The 25,361-nt window shown below is 38.7% G+C and overlaps 1 protein-coding gene across 2 annotated transcripts in view; it reads left to right on the top strand.

The window, feature by feature from the left end:
* The window catches only part of CDH7 (cadherin 7), a 102,732-nt gene that overhangs the window by 57,030 nt on the left and 20,341 nt on the right, over positions 1-25,361 (top strand). For both annotated transcript variants that reach the window (XR_007355258.2, XM_048840169.2), the window contains exons 5-7: positions 2,341-2,508; positions 3,814-4,001; positions 23,849-24,102. Coding sequence is in view for 1 of the 2 variants with exons in the window: in XM_048840169.2 (XP_048696126.2) it covers positions 2,341-2,508; positions 3,814-4,001; positions 23,849-24,102 (610 nt within the window). In the remaining variant the exon portion in view is untranslated. The remainder of the gene's footprint in view (positions 1-2,340; positions 2,509-3,813; positions 4,002-23,848; positions 24,103-25,361) is intronic.

Below are 25,361 nucleotides of genomic sequence, written 5' to 3' on the forward strand. Positions count from 1 at the left end.
TTAAATTTTATTGACAAATTTTCATGGAAAATGTTTTTTTTGTTTTTTGGGTTTTTTTTTTTGACCAGGGCTAAAAACAAGGCATTGTGCTTTTGAATGCCAATAATTACCTGGCACATTTTTGCCAGCCACCACCAAAAATAAATATTTTTTTTAAAAACAATTTTCTGTATGTTCCACAGAAATTTATGAACTTTTACAGCCAAATCATTGTGCACATGTCCTTACAGTCTCCATGAAGTCTGTGAACATTATCCATTCTATTGTATCGGTTCTTATGAAGACAAAATTAGTAACTTTTGCCCTTTCTCTTTAAGTGTGTATCTGGTCCCTATCAATGTAGTATCTGAGTACTCAACAGTCATTAGTGAATTTACCCTCACAATGTCCCTGCGAAATAAGGAATTCTCTTATTATCCCTGTTTTACAGTTAGCACAAACTGAGGCACAAAAAAATAAAATGATTTACCCAAGACAACTTAAGAAGTCAGTGGCAGTGCTGGGAATGTAACTTTTCTGAGTCCCAGTGCAGAGCATTAACCACATGGCGAGCCTCTTTCCAACACTTTAACAATGCCTGAATTTATGGAAATGAGCTATATTCTGGTATAACTGCATTCGCATTAGGGGTTTTGTGCCATGGCAGCTATACCTGTTTCTAAATCGATATATTGGTATCCAAAATTTGTATAGCCCAGCCTCTTAGACAGTGGCATGGTAACTTCTGCTCAATCAAAATCTTTGAAGAATGCTACTGAAGTGTTTTGTTATGTTTTTATTAGTTGTGATGCCACAGTCCTCTATGTACATGACAATTATCTCCCAGAAATGATGACTAGCATTGGAAGAGTTATGACAGTAGCTATAAATGACCAAAAGCAAGCAAATCAGAACATTTAGAAATAGTTAAAAATGAATATGTTGTGAAATTAAGTATTCATTTTTTCCACAAATTTGTTGTACCATGAAATCTATTTGTAAAGCAAATATTTTTGCACAGAAAAGTTTAATGCGGAGCCCTGCGTTCAAAAGAGGTGAAGATAAATAGAACTGTAACTAAACATTTGACAAATCTCCAATGAAGTGATATGGGCCCCAGTGTGCCTCTCCTTTATTTTGGTTGTTTGTTTCTTTTGTTGGTGATACTAAGCATTGGTAGAGTAAATGCCTGCCTCTCTGGAAATCAGAGTTAGCAGCTGTACAATGTACGAAACATGAAATATTCATAAAGTCATTGTGGTTTGAGAAGGAATATTTATTTATCTGATACATATCGACAGAGCAGAATGGGTAACGCACTGGATTTTTTGCTTCTTTTTTTTTAATTTCAAATCATAATTACAAATTGTATGTAAATGACTAAGTGAATATAACAATAATATTATTTCATATATTAGAGTATTTCAGTTAATACATCAAAGCCTAAATGGGGTGCTTTAGAAGTTGCAACTGTTTAAATAAATAGCAGCCAATACAAAATAGCTTCATGTGATGGCATTAGAAGGATATGAGATTACTAATACTCAGAATCCTTTTGGTCAATGACGATTTCAAGACCTTTGTTAAATTGTTCACTCAGCGTGGAATCTTGAAAAACAATATAAATACGTGTTTCTCCGTATCACCCCAATCATGGGGAAACGAAGCTGTATGAGAGATCGGATGGCTGAGGACCCACAAGATGTGCAAGTGCCAGCAACTCCATGAAATCCACCCGGGACTTTTATATTGCTATTGATTTCTCATAGAGGGCTCTCGTCGTACAGTGACATGTGGCAGTGTAAAACCATATGGCACAGAAAGCCTCTATCCTATGGTACCATCGGTTGCAAATTGTTGCCTTCTGACAGCAGTGATTGGTGGAAACTTTGAAAGGAGTCTGTGGGTTCCGTTCAGTTCAGTTCCCAGTGAAAAAGTACCATGACAAAATTTATACTAATTACCCCCCTTCTTGGCACTCTCAGCAGAGATGCAAGGGATTGAATGGACATGGAAACTGACCCAGAGGTAGTTATTTCAGACCGAGCTTCAAACAATCCGCAGGAGCTTACACTACATGGCTGATGCCTATGTAAAAGCTTTCTATGAGTAAACTACTTTTCTTGATCACTGATTTCACAATAGGAAAGACCCATCTATAGCTGTTGATGCTGTCCCATATCGACATAACAAGTACCTTCACCATTGTACCTGACAATATATTATAGATATGGAGAAACTAGTCCAAATCATCCTTTTATCTCATTACAACACTATTCTTTTAAGGCAAACATAATGTTTATGTCAATATATTTACCAATAATAAATGCAACCAATGATGTGTATTTTGTTGGTCTCCAGGTATTATCAAGACTGCCCTACCGAACATGGATAGGGAGGCCAAAGACCAGTATTTACTTGTTATTCAAGCAAAGGATATGGTTGGACAAAATGGTGGACTGTCTGGGACCACATCTGTAACTGTCACCTTGACCGATGTCAATGATAATCCACCACGGTTTCCACGGAGTAAGTTACTTTATGACAGTTGCTACCTTTTCTAAATGTTCTGCATGTTGTACATTACATGCCGTCTGTAAAATGGAGCTTATCATACTTATCTCCTCTTTAAAGTGCTTTGAGATCTCTGGATAAAAATTGTTATATCACAGCTAGGTTATATTTTTAATAGTATTAGTATTATTACATTGGAAAAATCTATCTTGTTTACCAGTCCACACATAAATATTTTTCAGATCAGTTTAAACACAGTGATGCACACTATGTACATGTATTAATATCTTTTGCTCTTTCACTGTCAAAGGAAAGATAAATGATTTATAGTGCAGCGTTTACTTCTGGGATTTCAAGATGCATATTTTTTTCTTTCTTGCATAAACTTCACATTCCTTTGGAAATACAGCAAGATTTTTCTTGTGCAGACACTCAGTGTTTCATAAGAAATCAATCTTGGAAGAAACAAAACCATCTGCCCTCAATTTACTTGTGTTGACCAAAATGGCTCTTGACTTAAGCAAGAAGAGGAAAGAAACAAGTATATTACCAAATTTGAGGCACCCTGTTTATAAATTACATTTTTTCTCATCCCTTTTCTTTCTTCCAATGGTCTTCCTTGTAAAGTCATTGCTACGGGAAATTAGAATAATGTGCAGAATGTATTCATGCCCAATCTGGCCTCTTCTCAAGTGTATATGAAAAAACAAATATGTCCAAAGAGAAGGAGAATTAGATTTCCTGCCTCCAATTGCTTGTGGTATTAATAGAACAACAGTGAATCTATTTCTGGAGGTGAGAATGGTATTGGCTGCACACTACACTCCAAAATCTTTTCTAGCTGCATTGTATATCACTTTCTACTTGTACTACAAGGTTGAAATTTTCAAGGGAGAGGGAGATGCACTTATTAAAGGGTCAGAAACTGAGTATATCTCAAGATCCAGTCATGTCAAGTATGGGCAGGGCTTCCTTGAGATTTACAGTTATAAAAATTAGGACTAATACTCATTCTATTGGCTTTTATTTTATTCCTCTCATATTATAGGAAATATACCAAAAAAATCTTGTTCTCTTGAACCTTTTTAGTAACAGTTCATCTCATTACTTCACTCTTTAAATTTAGAGAGATGCTGTCTAAACAATCCCACAAACCTGGTGGGAGAGAGTGGAGGATGGAGAAATGATACCCACTATCTTTCACCTCAAAGAACAATTGTTCTATTTTTCAACTAAGACTTTTATGTGGTACCTTCAACAGAGTTGTAAAGTTAATATAAGTCATAACCCCGGGTTCAATGATTGTTTTAAATTTTACAGGATCATATCAGTATAATGTCCCAGAGTCCTTGCCTGTGGCTTCAGTGGTGGCCAAAATAAAAGCTGCAGATGCTGATGTGGGCCCTAATGCTGAAATGGAATATAAGATTGTGGATGGTGATGGCCTTGGAGTTTTCAAAATTTCTGTTGACAAAGATACACAGGAGGGAATCATTACTATTCAGAAGGTAAAATTCACTTTTTTTTTTTACTATTTGTGGTTGAGCAAGACCAATGTAGTAGGTATAAGGATGAGACTGTATGGTTAAGATGGGGAGGATCCTCACCTGCTTTTACTGGGTCATGTTAGCAGATCTCATTTTGATTTCAGTTTTTCTAAAAAAATGCCTGAATATCATTTGTACTGAGCCCAGTGATCTTTGGTGGGTTTTTTTAAAGCCCCAGCACCTATAGAATTATCTGAGAATTTCAGCTTTCATTTATTAACTGGTAGATTTCTAGCTCTCAAGATTGCAGAGAAAAGGTTGCCTGAGGGCACCCTTAAGACTCAATAGCCAGAAGGCAAATAAAACGGATCCCAAGTTTATTATTTTTTAAAATCTCATGATCTTTCAGCCATTCTCATAATTTTTCGGGGCCTGAATTCACAATTAGAGCTGTGTAGGATCCAGAATTTCCATTCTGTGGGAAATTCCAGTTTGTTTATATGCTGAAGAGGTGATTTCTTCATGATACAATTGCAATGTACTGCCTGATCCTGTGAAGGTACTGGCTACCTCCTGAGAGCTGCTGAACCCCCCTGAAGTCAGAGCAATGTGAGGATATTCAGCTTCCCCAAAAAAATCAGTTCCTAATACTGCAACATGATTTTCAAATATCCTCTTTCAAGGCAGAAGCGATCAAGCATACTTCTTGCATACTGTGCTGATTTCTACTTAACACATATTTGAAATATAGCTAGTGAAAAGTTAGCCTTTTCTTTGTTCAGCAGCCAAATTCAATGTGGCTTCTTCAGCTTGCTCATTTAATGTCTCCAAGTACAGCTCTGGAAGATTTATGCCTGTCCTAGAGGGAGAACATTTGTCAGTGTCACACTGAACAATATTGAATCAGTCTGGGGTCTCTGATGATCCAAGTCAGAAGCTGATGCATATGTTTTAATTTTGCTATGAGCCTGTAGGCATGAAACTTGGACTCAGAGAATCTCGATTTCAGTGTTGTATGGAGTGGTGTAAATAACTGCCATTTATTATTAATTATTATTATTATCTCTGTTGTCATTGTTATATTTATTGTTGGGTTTTGACCTGTCCTTTTCAGTGCTGAAAATTTGGTCTGAAAGGTGCTTCATGAAATGCCTGGTGAACCACATTAAAAAGGTTACCAAATTTTGACTCACTCTACTACTCCATTCCGTTAACCATTTTGAAACCTTTGTTGGGTCAAAAAATAGTGCCTCAGAAATACGGTAATCTTTTATCCATTTTCCAGCATCCCATCCATTTTCCTCCTTTTAGCACCTGGCCTCATCCGGACTCTAAAATCTACCTCTTGGACTCTAAAATCTACCCTTGCAGCATAGGGCAAGCTCAAGACCCTCCACAGTACATAAGCTCCACACTGGAGTTGCACGAGGGAACTCAGTGTGGGGTGGGTATGTAGGGATGCCTGTGCACAGTCGAAAGAGCCTCCTTGTTATGCTTGCATATCTCATTGCAAACAACATTGAGTGAGGGGGACGGGGATTGGCAGTGGAAGACTCCAGGACTGATTCCAGGCTTGGGGCAAGGATTTCATTTCCCAATTCCCCTTTCTCTGCAGTCCACTTACACAGAATTCAATTATGGGTACTGTATGCAGGTGGAGTGGATTTCAACTATAATGTCGAACATGCTAGCTGACAACTGAATCAGCCAGACGGTGTCACTGCATGGTAACATGACTGAGCTCTGCATAGAAGTGTAAGGGAATGAGTGTAAGTCTGTAACTTGGAACTTACCTAACAGCAATGCTGTGCTACCAACTGCAGGAAGTATTCTACACAAGGGTCTGTAATTCATTGCCCTCTTCCCAAAAATCAGAGTAGAAATTAAGGAACAAAATTTCAAAGAAGCCTCAACCCAGCCTCAAATTTGTTTGCCCATAATTTAATGCACAATGTGTTTGTGTGTGCAGATGTCATTTGTGCACATACATCAAGCAATTAGATGTCATGGGAAACACTTCTGAATAGGGAGGCTTGTGTTCAATGTACAAAAATGCATGTGTAACTGTGCACCTTGGCTTTTGCACATAGTTACTATAGTCATTTGTGCAAACCAGGCAAATGGGCATGCAAAGGACCACTTGCTGTCAGAATAAATACAGGAACACACTTGACTCTCTGTTTAATATTTGACTTCCTGCTACTTGATTTTCACATAGAAATTATGATTTTACTTTCTGGCTTTAGTAGGGCACAAATTTAGAGATAATTAAAATTTTGGTCCCATTGCTAAAGGTCTAGGTTTTGCTTAATCATACACAGACCTTATAGAATCATTAGTTAAAACAAATGAAGATGAGATTTCCTAAAAATAGGATATCAGTGTTATAGAAAGAAATGAGATTTAGGGATATTAGCAAATAAAGCAGAACTTGTGTACATTAAGACTGAGTGGGAAAATGAAAGAAACTACCCAAGTCAGCAAAAGATGTAAATAGTGTGTAATAAAATAATCTATTAAGGAAAGAGCTGGACGGATGTTTGGAAAGGGCCAGACACTGGGATGCTGATATTAAGACTCAGAAGCTAATTTATAGTTGTGTATTCAGTGAGATTATTTGTATCTAATAGATCTTGCCCATTTAATATGGGTATTGTCTTTGCTGAGGTTGAGATTGAAGTATGAGTTTTGAGAGGGTGTTAGAAAGTTGTTTTCCTCCCATGCACATTTCAACACATCTCTTCTCTGCATCTTAGGGGCACACGTTCCAAAACAAGGAGTTGTAGCCTTTGTAGCTGTAATCTAAACTTCATGGGGTATATTCTGCCCTCACTTACACCTTTTCATTCCTACTCAATTCAGTGGAGTTGCAGAGGTATAAGTGGGGGCTCCATGTAGGCTGATTTTAGATGAAATCTTTTAATGGTGGGAGATGCATTGGGGAGAAAAGTGGATCTTCTGTTCTCATGGTTCATGCTGCCATGACAGGACCTGGGAGGACATGGTGTTGAGAATGCTTTACTGCTGCTGCCTAGTGCCTGAGACAGTGCACAGTAACTGACTGGACTCGTAGTCACATTTCATAGCTGTTAGTTGAGGCCCCATTTGAGGCAATATTTGTTGTGACAGTAGCTTTGCCCTCTACTTACATTCCCCTGAGCATTAGGGGGAACTGGGCAAAGGGAAGAGGCTCCCTACATCTTCTTCCCACTCTTCCCTCGCAAGACAATAAAGAGCAGGATTTGGCCAGTGATATATTAGGCACCATTGCTATGCATGCAGGACAATGTAGAAGTCTTTCATATAGACCAGTAGAGACTCTGGGGCTCTTCTTTCCCAGAAAGTTTTGGAAGGACACCCTTCCCTACCCCCTCAGTTAATGGAAGAGCTGGGAACAAGATCCATCTTTTGATTGTGTGCATGTGCGTGTGATGCCTTACCCGACTCCATGCCAGGCAAACTAGGATTGGACACCACGACTGGATGAACAGGAGAAGCATTCAATATTTAAATTTGTTTCAAGCTCATGCCACATATATTAATTGTTTTTATTTTCTTTTGATTTTGGAGATCGTTCCTTGGGATAAGAGCCATGTCTTCCACAAAGCAGAGCACTCTGTTGGGGATTAAATAATAATAGTGGATGAAATCTTGGAACATTGAAATCAATGGGAGTTTTTCTATTCACCAAGTTTAATCTAGTAAATAATAATAATTATAGAAATGAGCCATTTACGTTGCTATTGGCATTTTAAAAAACCCAACCAACCAGCAAATTAAGTCCCTTCTATATCACATGACACATATTATGCATTTGAATTACTAATCTGCTCCTTACCTAACAATGCATGCACTGTGTATATGCGGAAACATTTTATCCTGCTTATATATAGAAACACACATACCAATAAACTGATACATTGTTCCTAGCATATCAGTTTTCATTTACTGCCTGAAATCAGTATTGAAAAATTTACCAGGTATGTGTGAGTCAGAAGACAAAACCTACTGGTCAGAAGCAAGTACAAATAATGAGTGAATGAGGAATCACTACCAACATCCCAGAGGCAATGGCCTCATGCAAAACCCAGCCCATACCTATCCCCAGCCACTGGAAGAATGGAAAGTGTTGGGACTAGTAGCAGGGTGCTGTCCTTGCAACCTGCTTACAGTGTACATCTTTCATAGCAACTCCTGACTAGTAGTTACCGAATCAGTTTGGAGCCCCTTCCTCTCTCCGCCATGATTCCCCCTCTCCCTCACCAAACCAAACCAAACAATTCTTCTGGCTGCTGGAAGGGAGAAAAAGGTATGCTAGTTTTATTTTCTTTCCTAGCACAAAACTGCCTTCCTGACCTTTGTAAGGGCATATTTGCATGACTAACTCTTCACTACTCCCCTGGCTGCTGCAAATGGAAGGAGCGGTTTTTTGCTTCTCTATGTGTCCTCTAGCCTCAGGGTCTGTTTTTGTTACCCTTAGTGAATAGCTAAGTAAAATCAATGAGAGTTAGGCAATTCACCTACTTAGGTGTTTTGTAAACCCTGATAGGCACCTATATGCATCATTAGGGACCTAAATTTCTTTAAACATCTGGCCCTACGTCATTTTTGAAAATGGAATGTAAGTACCTAACTCCCTTAGGTGCTTTTGAAATGTTTATCCTTGGTCTCTATGTGCTTCAGTTCTCCATCTCTGAAATGGGGATGATAGCTTTTCCTTTCCTCACAGGGCTGTTGCGAGGGTACATATTTTAAAGATGGTTTTGCAGAAGCAGCCGTGTTAGTCTGTATCCGCAAAAAGAAAAAGAGTACTTGTGGCAGACTAACAAATTCATTTGAGCATAAGCTTTATGTTTTTTGTTAGTCTCTAAGGTGCCACAAATACTCTTTTTCATTTTAAAGATGGTGAGGCATGAGGGGCATTATCAGAACTATGATTGATAGGAAACCTTTTAAAAGTTTAAAATCTATAGATGTGTATGGCACAGAGTCACCACTCACAAGAAAAAGTGCCAGCTGTACTTACCAGTCGTGCATGAAGTTTTAAAACTTTGCCTATCATTCTGTGTTGGTCTCCCTAACCTTTTTGTTGTCTTTTAAAAATATGAATGCTTAAAATTCACTTTATTTTTTCAAAAGGGATATGACTCTGTTGACATTGTGGGTTTTATTTGCTGAAAGAGTGAGCTGAAGGGAAATGGAGGGGACATGATTGTAGCAGTTGCACAATGGACAAAGGGAGCATGACTATGGGCTTGTCTCCACTTATCTGGGGATTGACCCATGGCGATTGATCCACCAGCGGTCAATTTAGTGGGTCTAATGAAGACCCGCTAAATCGACCACCAATCGCTCTCCTATCTACTCCGGTACTCCATCGGAATGAAAAGCATAAGGTAAGTTGATGGGAGAGTTTCTCCCGTCGACCTAGCGTGGTGTAGACACCGCAATAAGTTGACCTAAGGTACGTTGACTCCAGCTACAAGAGTAACGTAGCTGGAGTTCCATAACTTAAGTTGACTTAACCCTGTAGTGTAGATCTGCCCTATGACTGCTCTTTCTATTGTTCGATTTTGGTGTTCTTGAATGAGCTTTATTCATGTTTAACTATTAATATTTGATTTAGTAAGGACCCATATAAATTACATACACACTCTAGTTAGCAGCATTTTGAAGGGAATAGTAATTTTCCTACTGATAAAGTAATTGTAGAAATTATGTCTCATTCTTCTCTCCAGAAGAAGCTCTGGAGTTGAAATAGAATTTGTGGAAGTGGAATCATGGTTTGATCAATTATTACCTCCAATCACAATAAAGGAAACTTACTTTTTCAAAGTGTCTGTACAGAATTGTGCTTGGACAATTGCAAAACAAATTTGCACTGGCCGTTTACACAATCCTCACTGGTGTACACACATCAGAACATCAGATGTTTTGAACATGCTTCTCTTTCTATGTGAAAAAAGCATACATACAATTTTGCACAGGCCATAAGCATTTACCCCTAAGGGTAATGGGTGGAGAAGAGAATCATGTGTACTGATTTCAGTTTTATTTACTTGTTTTTTAATTTAATGTATAAAAGAGCGTCTGTACCCATGTTGTAGGCAACAGCTAATCTTACAGTCAGAAAAACATCACCCCATAACACAATACATTAAGAAAATGATTGTACAAGGCACTTGATAGATAACAAAGTCTCTTATATCCATCCCATCTCACTCCATCTAAAAGTTTGTCTTCCCCAGAAATACAAAGGTTTTAAAGTGGTAATGGTAGTAGTAGGTAGGTTGTGCATATTTTATTTTATTTCATTTAAATAGGATATATAATAAAGTGATAGAGCTTGATCCAAAGCACTTTGAAGTCAATGGAATGACTTCAGTGAACTTCAGAACAGACCTTTACTGCAGTGAGAAATCCTGAAAAGCAGTTGGAAGATAGTCATGCTTGATTTTTGTCTAGTAACAAGTATCAAGAAGCAAGATTCACTTTGTAGGGCTGCTGTTGAGTTTGTCTTCATTTTCCTCTCATACACCCCCCCACCCCATCACCAATATCACCACCCAATTTGAATGTTAGATGAAAAAAATTGAAAACAAGTAATGCAAAGTAGTTTATATGTATAATTATATATATATATGTATATATGTGTGTATATATATATATATTGTGTGTATGTGTGTATTGCTGTTAAGAGATTATTTTAAAACCTGAGCTGGCTACTAAAAGTAATATTGGCAATTATAAAAAGAGGGCTTTTATGAGTGAGCCTTTGAGTGTTAACATTCCATTTTTTCCAGCTCGAAAATTTGCTTTCAATTCTGTATCAGAGTTTACAATGTAAGAACTTGAGCCTTTCTTGGTTCCTTTGAGACTCAATGTGCATTTGTTTGATGTACTATGGTTTTCAATATGAGACCTCAACTGGGCTTAAAAATGGGATTTCCATCTCTGTAAAATACATTATTACAAAGTTACCATACAGTAAAAAATGAGCATTACAAAAATGGGCTTACTGTGAAGGATAACTGCATATCCAGTTTCTGTGCTATGGGTGACTTGTTTTGTAATTTCCTTCAGATAGGACAAAATCCCTATCCCCAAAAAAGAAAGGGAAAATAAAAAAAGACAAGATGAATGGAGCCTGTACAGGATCTAATCAGATAACACTAATGCGCAGATATTAATGAAGCTGTCAAGCTCTATTCACTGTACTGAAGAAAGAACTAAAGTATACATTGTCCTTTTAACCTTCAACACTGATGTAATGATTTGTAAGCTTTTGGCTTGGTATTGTTTTATTGGAAACTGTGCTTCTGTTATAACATGCAGTAATGAGGGGATAATCTGAAGGCCAGTTAAATGACGCTCTGTATAATATAAGCATCTAATATGCTAGTTAGATTGATAGAGAAAAAAAACAGCAGATCTTTCCAGTGTATTTTTCTGTCTTTTATTAGTGTTTGTAATGTGCAGTGTCTTCGTCATTATCTATATTGAAAGTTAACCTTTTTTGGAACACGTTTCTTCCAGGTCAGTAATAAGATCTATTCCTTATACCATAACTGAGAAAGGGTTTTCCATCCTCCCAGATTACCTGAAGTGTGTATCTTGATTTTCTGCCTTAAAGCCTGCCATAGAAGGCACAAATGTCCTATGCATGAGAGTTTGGGAAGTATATCCTAAGGCAGAATCAAACCCTTAGGGCTTGATCCTACAAATGCTTCCTTCTGATGCTGCTTCATCTTATTATTTGGATATCATTTTGCTGGATATTGTACACACATATGCTAAGAGACAGTCTCTGCTCCAAAGAATTTGTAATCTAAAAAGACAAGGCAGACAATATTATTATCCCTATATAATACCCATACTAGATTTATTATGACCTCCATATTACAGATGGGGAATTGAGGAACAGAGATATTTAGTGACTTGCCACGGTTACACGAGAAGTTTGTGATAGTCAGGAATTGAGCCCCCGACATTGACTGAAAAACAGGAAAACAGGACATCTTAATCTCTACTGTAAGTAGTTCCATTGAAGTCTGCATGGCACTACTCACAGTAGAGTAGAACACATTCCTCTGCTGGCCCCCTGTTCAGGACTGAATTTTACTCAGTACTGAGCATTACTTTTACTAGAAAGTATTTGTAAGGTTGGGTCCTCCTTTAGCAGTAAATTAGAACCTGCTGAATTAGCTATCCTAGTAACTGGCTTGACAATGGGTTTGAAAATCTGTTCTCATCATTTCCTGATAGCTAATTAGTAATTCAATCAACAAACATATTTCCTCCATTGTTGAAAAATTGCTGATTGTTTTGCAATGTATAAATATCTGGACTGAATTCAGATTGTTTTTACAAGCCACTGGATAGTATTTTAGCAAAAAAAAAATCAGTTAGTAATTTTTTAAGGATTATTTTCTTTAATCAAGGAAATATATTCTTCTCAAAAATAAATATTCTTCATAAACTAATTTATGCAGGCAGATTCCACTATTACTATTATGAGCATGAACAATTTAAAAGATCTAAATAATGATTGAGTGCTAAATGGTAGACCTTTTTATTTATGTATTATATGAGCATGTGGAACATGCATTCAAGAGTGCTTTCTTTGAGTTGTCTAATATAGACAGGAAATGCCAGGAGCTTCATATACTATAGTATACTGGGATAGACTACTGAAGTAAATCTGGAATATACTTGTAACCCCCACCTCTCAACTCCCATACCATAAGGAGGCCCATGAAATTTACCTGGGACCAGCCAGGGTTGAAGATTGCATCCCAGAAGGGTTACTACCCTGTTGCCAGGCAACCGTCCCTTAAACCAAGAGGAAGCTCAAGGGAAGGAAATAAAGTAGCAATCCCAGATGTCCTGAAAGAGTGGAGCTCTGACTAGTTCTTTACCCAGAGAACAGGTGCCTGGGAGAGAGGAGGTAGCTCCTCCTTCTGGGGTGTCAGTTGAAAAGGAAAAGAAAGGGGTGGGGGGAAGAGGTGAAGAGAGCCAGAGAGGAAAGGAGCATCCATCTCCCCTCAGAAGATTGACTGATTTTTTTAAAGTTGCCCCACAGCTGCCACAGCCTAGCAGGAAAAAAAGCAGAAAGCTTATAAGTAATCTTGTCACCCAGTGTGAGGAGGGGTTAGAGCTGAAAAGCTATTTCTGATATTTGCAGATCATCCGATCTCACAATCAAAATACACATCAGACCATAGTGCCTGTAGTATCTAGAGTTGCACCACAAATAGGTACCTGCACTTGGGACTGACATGTTAGAGGATGTGTGATGGGTTCGGTCACAGAGACCCCCTTGGGACTGTCACCTGATGTGCTGAAACGATCTCTGAGCCTGTTTTCCCTGATGGCTTGGAACTCCAGAACCCTGCCTTAGCCAGACACACTAGTCTGCTGCAACAGGTCTGGTCCATGCCCCCAAAGCTGCAGGCTTTAACTGAAAACCACTCAGCAAGTATTCGTTTCTCCAGCACCCAGACACCCAGCTCCTAATGGGATCCAAACCCCAAATAAATCCATTTTACTCTGTATAAAGCTTATACAGGGGAAACTCATAAATTGTCCGCCCTCTATAACACTGATAGAGAGATACGCAGAGCTGTTTGCTCCCCCAGATATAAATCACTTACTCTGGGTTAATTAATAAACAAAAGTGACTTTATTAAGTATAAAAAGTAGGATTTAAGTGGTTTCAAGTAATAACAGAACAAAGTAAGTTACCAAGCAAAATAAAACAAAACACGCAAGTCTAAGCCTAATACATTAAGAAACTGAATACAGATAAATCTCACCCTCAGAGATGTTCCGATAAGCTTCTTTCACAGACTAGACTCCTTAATCTGGGCGCAATCCTTTCCCCTGGTGCAGTTCTTGTTAGTTCCAGCTCAGGTGGTAACTAGGGGATTTCTCATGACTGCAGCCCACTTTGTTCTGTTCCACCCCCTTTTCTATTTTTGTCACAAGGTGGCAATCCTTTGTCTCTCTCTGGGTTCCCATCCTCCCTTCGAAATGGAAAAGCACCAGGTTTAAGATGGATTCCAATATCGTGTGACATGTTCACATGTCCTGTGAGACTTCATTACCCACTGTCTGGCACACACATATACAGGAAGGCTTACAAGTAAACAGAGCAATTTATAACCAATTGTCCTAGTTAATGGGAGCCATCAAGATTCCAAGCCACCATTAATGGCCCACACTTTGCATAGTTACAATAGGACTTCAGAGTAACACTTCATATTTCTAGCTTCAGATACAAGAATGATACATTCATACAAATGGGGTGAACACGCTCAGTAGATTATAAGCTTACTATATGCTCAAATAAATTTGTTAGTCTCTAAGGTGCCACAAGTACTCCTTTTCTTTTTGCGGATGGCTGCTACTCTGAAACCTGTCATTATAAGCTTTGTAATGATACCTTACAAGAGACCTTTTGCATAAAGCATATTTTAGTTACATTATATTCACACTCATAAGCATATTTCCATAAACATATGGAGTGCAACATCACAGGATGACTTAACAACTAAAATCAGGGAGACTTTGAGTGGTTGTGTTAAGTGACTAAAAAAGACAAAAAAAGAAGAGTTTTATGGTGTCCTCTATGGATACCTGTTTATATATTTTACAAATCTAGCCATATTAATATATATTTATTTAATATAACTTGTTCCTTGCATTTTTTGTGTTTATAGTTGCTATTGTTTATATAAAGTTTATTGAAGTGCTTGGTAATTTATACTTATTTATGAAGGGAGTACAATATTCATAGTTAGGATGGATCATCCATTATTTCTTAAGAGGTGCCACTATTACGGTAGCAGTTCGACTAATCCATATCACCAGTGGGGGGAGTCATGAGTTCATCGGAGAGACCCACATTGGCAGAAAGACCCAGGACCTCACCCCATACGTTCTGAGTTTGTACCTGCAGAGGTGTCAGGGGGATTATATACTGTATGCTTTTTTCTTTACCCTATGAGGCCAGTGATTTCTGCAGAGATCTGGGCCCCAGTTCAGCAAAACACTTATACACACATTTAATTTTAATCACATTAGTTATCCCGTCTCTGTTCAGCAATGGCCTGATCCGAAGTCCATTGTATTCAATAGGATTCCTTCCTTTGACTTCTGTGAACTTTGGGTCAGCCAGGCCCATTGACTTGGAATGTGTGCATTTAAATGTTTTACTCAATGGGGGGCCTGGAAAGGATGGTGTAATGAAGAACTGTAATTCTAGACAGACTTAAGCTGTCTCCTGCAGTCACCACTTCTCTTCCACAATGTAATGTTTTCCCTTTTCACCTCTTGATATCGGTGATCAGTTTTGAAAAATAAGGTTCTGTTCCTAAAGGGTAGTGAGTATAGCAGTTTGAAAATTTTCTGACAGAACACTATTCAGTCAAAAAATACAGATTTGAGGGAACTGAATCATTCTGTGGGAAGGTGTTGATTCTGTTGAAAATTTTGATGCAAAACTAGGCAGGGAGGCAGTCTGTCCTGAAAGCTGAAATATTTCACTTCAGTTCTCCTGAAATAGAAGTTTTCACAATTTTTCCTCCTGTGAAAAATGTTGAATATTTGACTTTTTCTCTTGATTTGGGATGACTTTTTTTCCCCAAAATTCTAAATTTTCACAGGAGGGAAATGCCCTTTTCTGGGGGTCAGGTGCTGAACACCTTTTGCAGGGTGCTTAGTTACCATAGTTACCACTGATTTCTTTGAGAGTTGAAGGCTTCCATCATCTCATCGAAGGTGCCCAGCACCTTCCAGGACTGGCAATTCACAAGAATTAATGATGAGCCCAATTTCTTTCTTAAACATGTATAATTATTTCTGTGAACAAAGTCTACACTATATTACTAAATGCATTTTCCCATCAAAATTGTATTTTAAAAGTTTTTAGACCATATTTCTTTAGCAAGGGTCCCTGTAAGTTTAGGAAACTATTAGCATTGAATGCCCCATACTGCAGTCTCACTGCCCTTCAGATTCTGAAGTGAGCTGTAGCTCACAGAAGCTCATGCTCAAATAAATTGGTTAGTCTCTAAGGTGCCACAAGTACTCCTTTTCTTTTTGCGAATACAGACTAACACGGCTGTTACTCTGAAACCTAGTAAGCCTGCTTGTAAAACATATGTAAACTACATGACTTTAGTCATTCATCCTTCTCAATAATGAACTACCTCTCTCTTATGAATATGTAACTTATTTGCCCTTTACTGTTTCACAATGCATCCTCTATCACTCCTGTATCCTTGAATTACAATCTAAAAGAGAAGTCTGTTTCTGCCCTTAGAAAAAGAGGCCAATAAATGGTAACAAAATAAAGGTGCATGTCAATGTGCCAAATGTGGCAATATTGCTTAATGTGTGGTAAGCAAACCAAAGGCCTAGATATGTTTTAATTTTTAAACTTACCAAAAATTTTAATTTAAATCATTTTTATGAACTGCACATAAGAACAGGAATATCTGTGAAAATTGACCTTTGAATCATACTTTTTTTTAACTTCTTGTGCCCTGCTCTATTTGAATGAGGCTTTGCAGAGTTTATCTGATGAGGTATATTGTACTGTTTACACATTTTCTTTTAAAATGGAATTCCTTCTGAATCTTTTTTTTCTTTGGAGTGCTGATTTTGGCACCGATGTTAGCTGGTCACTAATATCTAATAGAAAGATATTTTACTCTGCATCCTGGTAATATATTTCCACATGTGTGATGAAGTCCTCCTGTAATCTAAAACATCTTACTTCAACATATCCCACTGTTTAAGTATTGTATGCAACCTAAAACCAACCTAAAATTCTAAAATCAAAGGGACATTTGAAACATAAAATGAATGTATTTTTTTTAAAATAACTGCTCCCAGGGCCATGCAGCAGAGAGTTAGCAATAGGTGATATATAGTATACAAATAAACCCCATATACATATACATACATATAAAACACATATACATTTTGTGTCCAGTGTTTCTAGCTCATAATATGGTCCTGTGAATTACTTGATTCTGCAGCATCAGAATTTGACATAGGGTGAAAACCTGGCCCTGTTGGAGTCAGTGGAAGTTTTGCCATTGCTTCCAATAAAGCCAGAATTTCACCCACAGAATATATTGGTTGTTGCAGAATTATAGAGTGAGATGTTAAATTACCTCTGTATTTGACACTGCGACATTGCAACTGCTGATGAAACACCATGTCCAGTTCTGGTGTCCTTACTTTCAAGAAGGATGCTGAAAAATTGGGGAGGGTGTAGAGAAGAACCAACAGAATGATTTAATTGGAAAACCTGCCTTTCAATAAAAGACTCAAGGAGGTCACTGTATTTAGCATAACAAAGAGAAGGTTAAAGGATGAATTTTCAGCATCTGTGAGTAGTTACATGAGGAAAAGAAATTTGATAAAGGTGTGTGTGTACACCAAATGTGAAACCTGGGAAGCATGGAAACTTCAAAAAACTTATACTGATATGTGTCAGACTCTGTCACAGGGAATATTTATAAACATTTGTGAGCTAGGAATTGTATTCTAGCTCTATGGAGGAGAGTTACCAAGCCTCCTCCAGGAATTAAAGTCAGTGGGGTGTAATTACTGCAAATCTCAGGACAGGTAAACAACTCCAAAAAACTGTCACTCCCTGAGGGTAATTGCATATTCTGTTTCAGACCACAGTCAACAGGTCCATGAGTCAAAGAAAGAGCTTTGTGTATAAAGGCTCACTCTGACCTGTCTGAGTGCCTCTCATTTAGATCCTTAAATTGACATGAATTTGTAACCCAGAGGGAAAACCCTGCTGGAAGGTTTTAAAGGACTTTCAACTTACCAGGGTCTCCGAGCGGAAGATGGGTAACACTTGGTAAGCGACTATGTGTGTAGACTGTTTCCTGTTTATGATATATTTTCTCTGTAATGATTTTTTCGTAAATAAATGTACTGTTGTCTGAAAACTGGCTGGTCACTGGAAGAGCAGAACAGCGGGCAATAGACTAAGGTCAGGCTGCTGGGATAATCATAGTGAATTACAAGGGGGGCAGCAAACCTAAATCCCTAGTCTGGAGGAAGAGGGAAGAAGGTCCCCACTCACAGAGAGGTGATGGCTGGAGGTATGAGACCTACAGGGGAGCCCTTGAGCAGATCCCAGAGGCAGCAGCAGTTCAGTTAACCCTGGAACTGTGACAGGGGCTTCTCAATCTATCAGACAAAGGAGTAACAAGAACCAGTGACTGGAAGTTGAAATTAAATAAATTCAAACTAGAAAGAAGGCACTTTTTTAAAAAAAAATCAAGGGTTGTGAGGGATTCCCATAACTGGATATTTGAAATCAGGATTGGATTTTTTTTCTAGAAGATATGCTTTAGTTCAGTGGTTCCCAAACTTGTTCCGCTGCTTGTGCAGGGAAAGCCCCTGGCGGGCTGGGCTGGTTTGTTTACCTGCTGCGTCCGCATGTTCAGCTGATCGCGGCTCCCAGTGGCTGCGGTTCACTGCTCCAGGCCACTGGGAGCTGCTGGAAGCGTCGCGGGCCAAGGGACATACTGGCCTCCACTGCTTTAATTCATGCACCACTATTGGACTTGAGGCAGGAATAAAATACAGGGAAATTGTATTGCTGTGTTATAAGGAGGTCAGAATGGATGATCACAGTGGTCCCTTCTAGCCTTAAAACCTACAGATATATGTTCCAGAATAAAATATTTTCTTTCTGTTTTGAAGTTGTGTTTCTGGCCTCATAACTGTGAACATAGGCTTGAAAATGTGAAGCAAGTGCAAACCAATAGATTGACGTTTTCCCAAATCTTCAGACAGCCTAAAACATTAGCTCTGAGGGGTGTGAGCTGCCCTATTCATCTTTATGTTTTTTTAAACTCTGAAATCTTAAGTTAAATAGCAACACATGTTAACTCTTTTATTCCTGAGCATTTTAGCAGAAATATGCAACTTATGTCACACCTTTGCCCAGCTGCCACAAGCTCCAGCTACCCCCATGATGATTTTTATGATTCAGTTAAACATTGTCAGTACGATCACCAGCCACAGATTGAAAATGTTGGGACACTACATGTTAAACTGAAATTAATATAAAAATAAATGGAATGGGGCTAGTGTACTGACTGTATTATTCATTTGCATAGCTAGCTCATTAAAACCTCAATTTTCTAATTGTAAATGAAGCTGCCACGGCCACAGCACAGTGCCACAGAATTCAAACACTTAGCTACAGAATTTGTGTGCCCTTTGCCTCAGAGTTCCCAGGCTTTGCTCGAAACATATCAGCTTTTTATCTTTAACATTTTCTCCCTCCTCTCTATGCCATTGTTTGGAACCTAATTTATTTCACTGGTATGGGTAGTTGCGCTAGAAAATAAGAATAGCCTTAACACATGGCAGGTTTCTTGTTCTCTCTGTAAGCCTGATGCACAGCATATCATATCAGTTGCTTCATTGCCCTGTTTCTGGAACTTCTCTTAGATACCATATGTACCAAAATGCCTGCCATGCTACATCATGATAGCGGCACCATGGATACTGATGCTGAATGGCTGACACATGTGGATTCCTCAGATTGTTGTATTTCAGATGTAAAACTAAATGGAGGTTGAGATTCAAAATAACTGTACTTGTTTTTGTAACAAAAATTAAAAAAACAGTTCACTCATATATCAAAATTACGGTAGATCAAGAGAATCTACTTTATTTTAATACTTGAACTGCTCAGAATGACTGACTTGGACATGTTTTTTGAATGCTTTAGGCTCTGATTCAAGAAATCATTAAACATAGAATCATGGAGTCATAGAAGATTATGGTTGGAAGAGACCTCAGGAGGTCATGTAGTCCAACCCTCTGCTGAAAGCAGGACCAACCCCAACTAAATCATCCCAGCCAGGGCTTTGTCAAGCTGGGCCTTAAAAATCTCTAGGGATGGAGATTCCACCACCTCCCTAGTTAACCCGTTCCAGTGCTTCACCATGCTCTTAGTGAAATAGTTTTTCCTAATATCTAACCTAGACCTCCCCCACTGCAACTTGAGACCATTACTCCTTGTTGTCATCAGCTACCACTGAGAACAGTCTAGATCCATCCTCTTTGGAACCCCCTTTCAGGTATTTGAAAGCAGCTATCAAATCCTCCCTCATTCTTCTCTTCTGCAGACTAAACAATCCCAGTTCCCTCAGCCTCTCCTCGTAAATCATGTGCCCCAGCCCCCTAATCATTTTCATTGCCCTCTGCTGGACTCTCTCCAATTCATCCACATCCTTTCTGTAGTAGTGGGCCCAAAACTGGATGCAGTATTCCAGATGTGGCCTCACCACTGCTGAATAGAGGGGAATGGTCACAACCCTCAATCTGCTGGCAATGCTCCTACTAATGCAGCCCAATATGGCGTTAGCCTTCTTGACAACAAGGGCACACTGTTGACTCATATCCAGCTTCTCATCCACTGTAATCTTCAGGCCCTTTTCTGCAGCCAGTCGATCCCCAACCTGTTAGCACTGCATAGGATTCTTCCATTCTAAGTTCAGGACTCTGCACTTCTCCTTGTTGAACCTCATCAGATTTCTTTTGGCTCAATCCTCCAATTTTTCTAGGTCACTCTGGACCGTATCCCTACCCTCCAGTATATCTACCCCCGCCCCCAGTTTAGTGTCATCCATGAACTTGCTGAGGGTACAATTAATCCCATCATCCAGATCATTAATGAAGATGTTGAACAAAACCGGCCTCAGGACCGACTCCTGGGGCACACCAATTGATACTGGCTGCCAACTAGATATTGAGTCATTGATCACTACCCGTTGCGCCTGACGATCTAGCCAGCTTTCTATTCACCTTATAGTCCATTCATCCAATCCATACTTCTTTAACTTACTGGCAAGAATACTGTAGGAGACTGTATCAAAAGCTTTGCTCAACTCAAGGTATATCACATCCACCACTTTCTCCATATCCACAGAGCCAGTTATCTCATCATAGAAGGCAATCAGGTTGGTTAGGTATGACTTGCCCTTGGTGAATCCATGTTGACTGTTCCTGATCACCTTCCTCTCCTCCAAGTGCTTCAAAATGGATTCCTTGAAGACCTGTTCCATGATTTTTTGCAGGGCAGATGTGAGGCTGACCAGTCTGTAGTTCCCTGAATTCTCCTTCTTCCGTTTTTTAAAGATGGGCACTATACTTGTCTTTTTCCAATCATCCGGGACCTCCCCTGGTTGCCACGAGTTTTCAAAGATAATGGCCAATGGCTCTGCAATCACATCAGCCAACTCCCTCAGCACCATCGGATGCATTGCATCTGGCCCCGTGGACTTGTGCATGTTCAGCTTTTCTAAATAGTTCTTAACCTGCTCTTTCAACACTGAGGTCTGCTCACCTCCTCCCCATATTGTGCTGCCCAGTGCAGCCGTCTGGGAGCTGACCTTGTCTGTGATGACCGAGGCAAAAAAAGCATTGTCTACTTAAGCTTTTTCACATCATCTGTCACTAGGTTGCCTCCCCCATTCAGTAAGGGTCCCATGCTTTCCTTGACCTTCTTCTTGTTGCTAATATACCTGTAGAAACCCTTCTTGTTATCTTTCACTTCCCTTGCTAGTTGCAACTCCATTTGTGCCTTGGCCTTTCTGATTACATCCCTGCATGCTTGAGCAATATTTTTATACTCCTCCCTAGTCATCTGCCCAAGTTTCAACTTCTTGTAAGCTTCCTTTTTTGTGTTTAAGCTCACAGAAGATTTCACTGTTAAGCCATATTTTCTATTCTTTCTCCACATCAGAGTCATTTGTTCCTACACCCTCAATAAGGCTTCTTTAAAATACAGCCAGCTCTCCTCAACTCCTTTCCCCCCCTCATATTAACCTCCTAGAGGATACTGCCCATCAGTTCCCTGAGAAGTCAAAGTCTGCTTTTCTGAAGTCTAGCGTCCTTATTCTGCTGCTCTCCTTTCTTCCTTGTGTCAGGATCCTGAACTTGACCATCTCATTGTCACTGCTGCCCAGGTTGCCACACACTTCTACTTCCCCTACCAATTCTTTAAATGCATAACTTAAAGCACATGTCTAAGCCCATCCCTATTCAGCAAAACAGTGAACTTCCACATGGAGTTTAGAAAAGTTCATCTCCTTTTGAACACAATAGGCCAAATTCTTCTCTTATTTATGCAGGTATATACACTGTTTCAGGTTGGACTGTAAAATTAATGTAAACACCGTTGACTTTGATGGACTTACTTTGGATATATATATCAGTGTAACTGAGAGGAGAGATTGGCCTACAATGTATGCAGGTTAGCAGATTTATGTTTTGGTTCTGATTTGGCTAATAATTCCCATAAATACTGTTCCTCCAAGTGTGTATAAAGACGTTTTGCAGATATCAGCAGGTTATTGTCGCAGGGCATTTCAGATGTTAACAATTGTTTCCAGTATCTGTACAATCATACCAATTTTCTGTAAGTATTTTATAGTCTCATGAATATAGTTTGAAAGTGTAGCTGATTAACCAAACTGCAGACTTAGCAAGGCTTCAGTCCCTTCATTGTTGTCTAGAAATGAATGCTTCTGTAATGTAGAAGGCAGCTCGGTAGCTAGGCACTCAGTGCATCCTGACTCTATCCGGCTCAGACCTTCATGGTAGCCAGAGACATTACATTGTAGAGTATGGGCATATCACTGATATTAATTCACTTCTTTCTTTCAGGGACTTCTTTTGCAGCAGGATGTAATATCAACATCAGTAAAATTTGTCCTCTAGTTTCATGGAGGCTACTATCCAAATCATATACTTGTGTTCTGGAAAAGATTATTGGGTCTGGAATATTGAGTGCTGTGTGTTTCTTATTGACTTCTAATATAGTATTGTCTGCGAAAAATATATTTATATAGTGGATATTAATGAGGCAAAACCAAGTGAAGCAACTTTTGCATAGACTGATAAATAGTCTAGATCAAATGTTCTCTGGGCTACATCCAGATGCAATATGCTACAATGCAGACAATACAGTGTGATGCTGATTTGCGGCAGTGCACTGTATCCAAACTGCTTCTGCATTTGGACCATCCCATTGGTCAGTATCTTCCTAACACTGTCTCAAAATTCTGTCCAATTGTTGTAGTCTTTTAAATGATAATTTCTAGTGAGTAGCTCCTGCCAAATGTGTGGCCCTAGACAGTGTAGTAAAAAGGAAATGATAAAGTGATATTATATGGATGGTAAATACTCATAACACAAAATGAAGGAGTCACACACATTAAAAACATTGGGCAAAATTCTGGCCCTGGGAAATCACAGGGATTTCATCCGTAGAGAGGGATTTTCAAAAATAGTCATCACTGGCCATCAGCTTTAGTAGGAGCAGAGTTAGTCCAATGCCGGGCATTTTTGAAAATCCCCTTCAGAGAGTACATCTCATTTGTCTTTGTACGTTTCAATAAGTGTTCATTAAAACCACATGGTAAAGTTTTGTTTTTTGTTTTGTACTCTCACTCCATTTTGGTTAAGCAGCACTGGCTTCTCCTGTTGAATTTTTGCTCTTTCCCTTGGCAGTTGCCTGTTGTTTTATAACTACTAAATTAATGCACTGATGGAAAATAACTTTAGCTTTAATTGGCAGCCTTAGAATCAATCAAAATATCTTGGATTAGACCAAGGGACATACTGCAAATAGTGGAAAGCTAAATGCTAAAGATCAGTAGTTTTCAGTGATCTGCCAGTCAAAAATGCTGCCTGGATACCAGTGGCAGAGTTCTTTATATATATCTATACTGACATTTGTAAATGCAAGAGCTTTGCTGCACCATCTATTTAATTAGTAATTAAATTTCAAAATAACTTTCTCTTTCTAGGAGCTGGATTTTGAAGCTAAAACAAGCTATACACTGAGGATAGAAGCAGCAAATAAGCATGTTGACTCTCGCTTTCAAAGTCTGGGGCCCTTTAGCGATATGACAACAGTGAAGATAATTGTGGAGGATGTGGATGAGCCTCCTGTATTCACTTCCCATTTGTATTCCATGGTAGTGTCTGAAGCAGCAAAGGTTGGCACCATCATTGGAACAGTTGCAGCCCATGACCCTGATATCTTGAACAGCCCTGTTAGGTAATTATGAGGCTTTGTTTATGTATGTACATACGTACGTATGCATGTTGTCCTTTGAAGTCATTTTGTCCAGTGTATTTCAGGATTATTAATTTATACCGGAAGGGATTATTTAGTTTTTTCAGCATATGTCCGTGCTGTTTAAAAAGTTTGTTTATTTTGACTCCAGTGTTGCAGTAGCTTTGATAAACAATTTATTTAAATCTCTTTAAAGATAGATATAGATATAGATATAGATAATATATTTAGGTTTCTGAAACAAAAAAAATCACTTGATTATCCAAGTTCAGCAGCGGTCAGGAAGAATCCACAAACCATAGTTTATGTCCCTATTAAATCATTTATGCCAAACCTATTATAGAGAAAACTATGTACAAAAAAGAAGTGATGCATTTTCTGGATGCATTGACAATGTGTATGTTGTAGAATTTGTATTCAAAAGAAGAACAAACTGGAGTTTCATTTGTTTAGCAAATTATATTTTTATAGTTATTTGTTTGAAAGATATGTGTTTGCATTATTTCAGCTTTATTATTCAGCTGCTTCAGGCTCACTCTTTCTATTACAATATAATGATTAATTACTTATATATTTAATGTATACAGTCCACGCTTTGTATAATTACCAGACAAAAATGATTTTTAAGATAAAGGTTATAAATATATAAAGAGTGGGATTTTCAAAAGAACTTAGGAGCATGAGTCCTATTGATTTTCAGCCTTAGGTGCTTCTGAAATTCCTACCAGTAGCCCTAAGTGAAAAGACCTTATAACTAGGCCCTACAGTAATATATATGAGTAACAGTAAAAACAAAAACATTTTAATATTATAGTGCAGAAACTTGGACCTGAGGTTCCACAGTGCAAATTGTCCATATATCACCGAAATGGACAGAGTCAAGAAATATATTTGATGGCATACGGACGATGAAGACTCAGCAGGGGTTACAATAAGTATAAATGGTGTTCTAAACAGGATAGAGGGGATGGCTCAGATACGTTGGCTGTGTGCCTTTTACTGGTCCCACTGAGGTAAAATATCTGCCATCACCACAGGGAAAGATGTGGTCACATTTCCCTCCTACGAGGGAGGGAATGAAAAATCTGTTTCAGGTATTTCCCTCCTTCTCTCTGCATGTTTAGATGGATAATCTGCCACAATATCATGCTTGGAATCCACATATTATGAACATATGACAAGGAGCCACATATAGAGAGTGAATTTTATGTTTGTGGTTGTGTGGGGGGAGAGGAACAGTG

This window comes from Caretta caretta, chromosome 2, assembly GCF_965140235.1.
Source record: "Caretta caretta isolate rCarCar2 chromosome 2, rCarCar1.hap1, whole genome shotgun sequence".
NCBI lineage: Eukaryota > Metazoa > Chordata > Testudines > Cheloniidae > Caretta > Caretta caretta.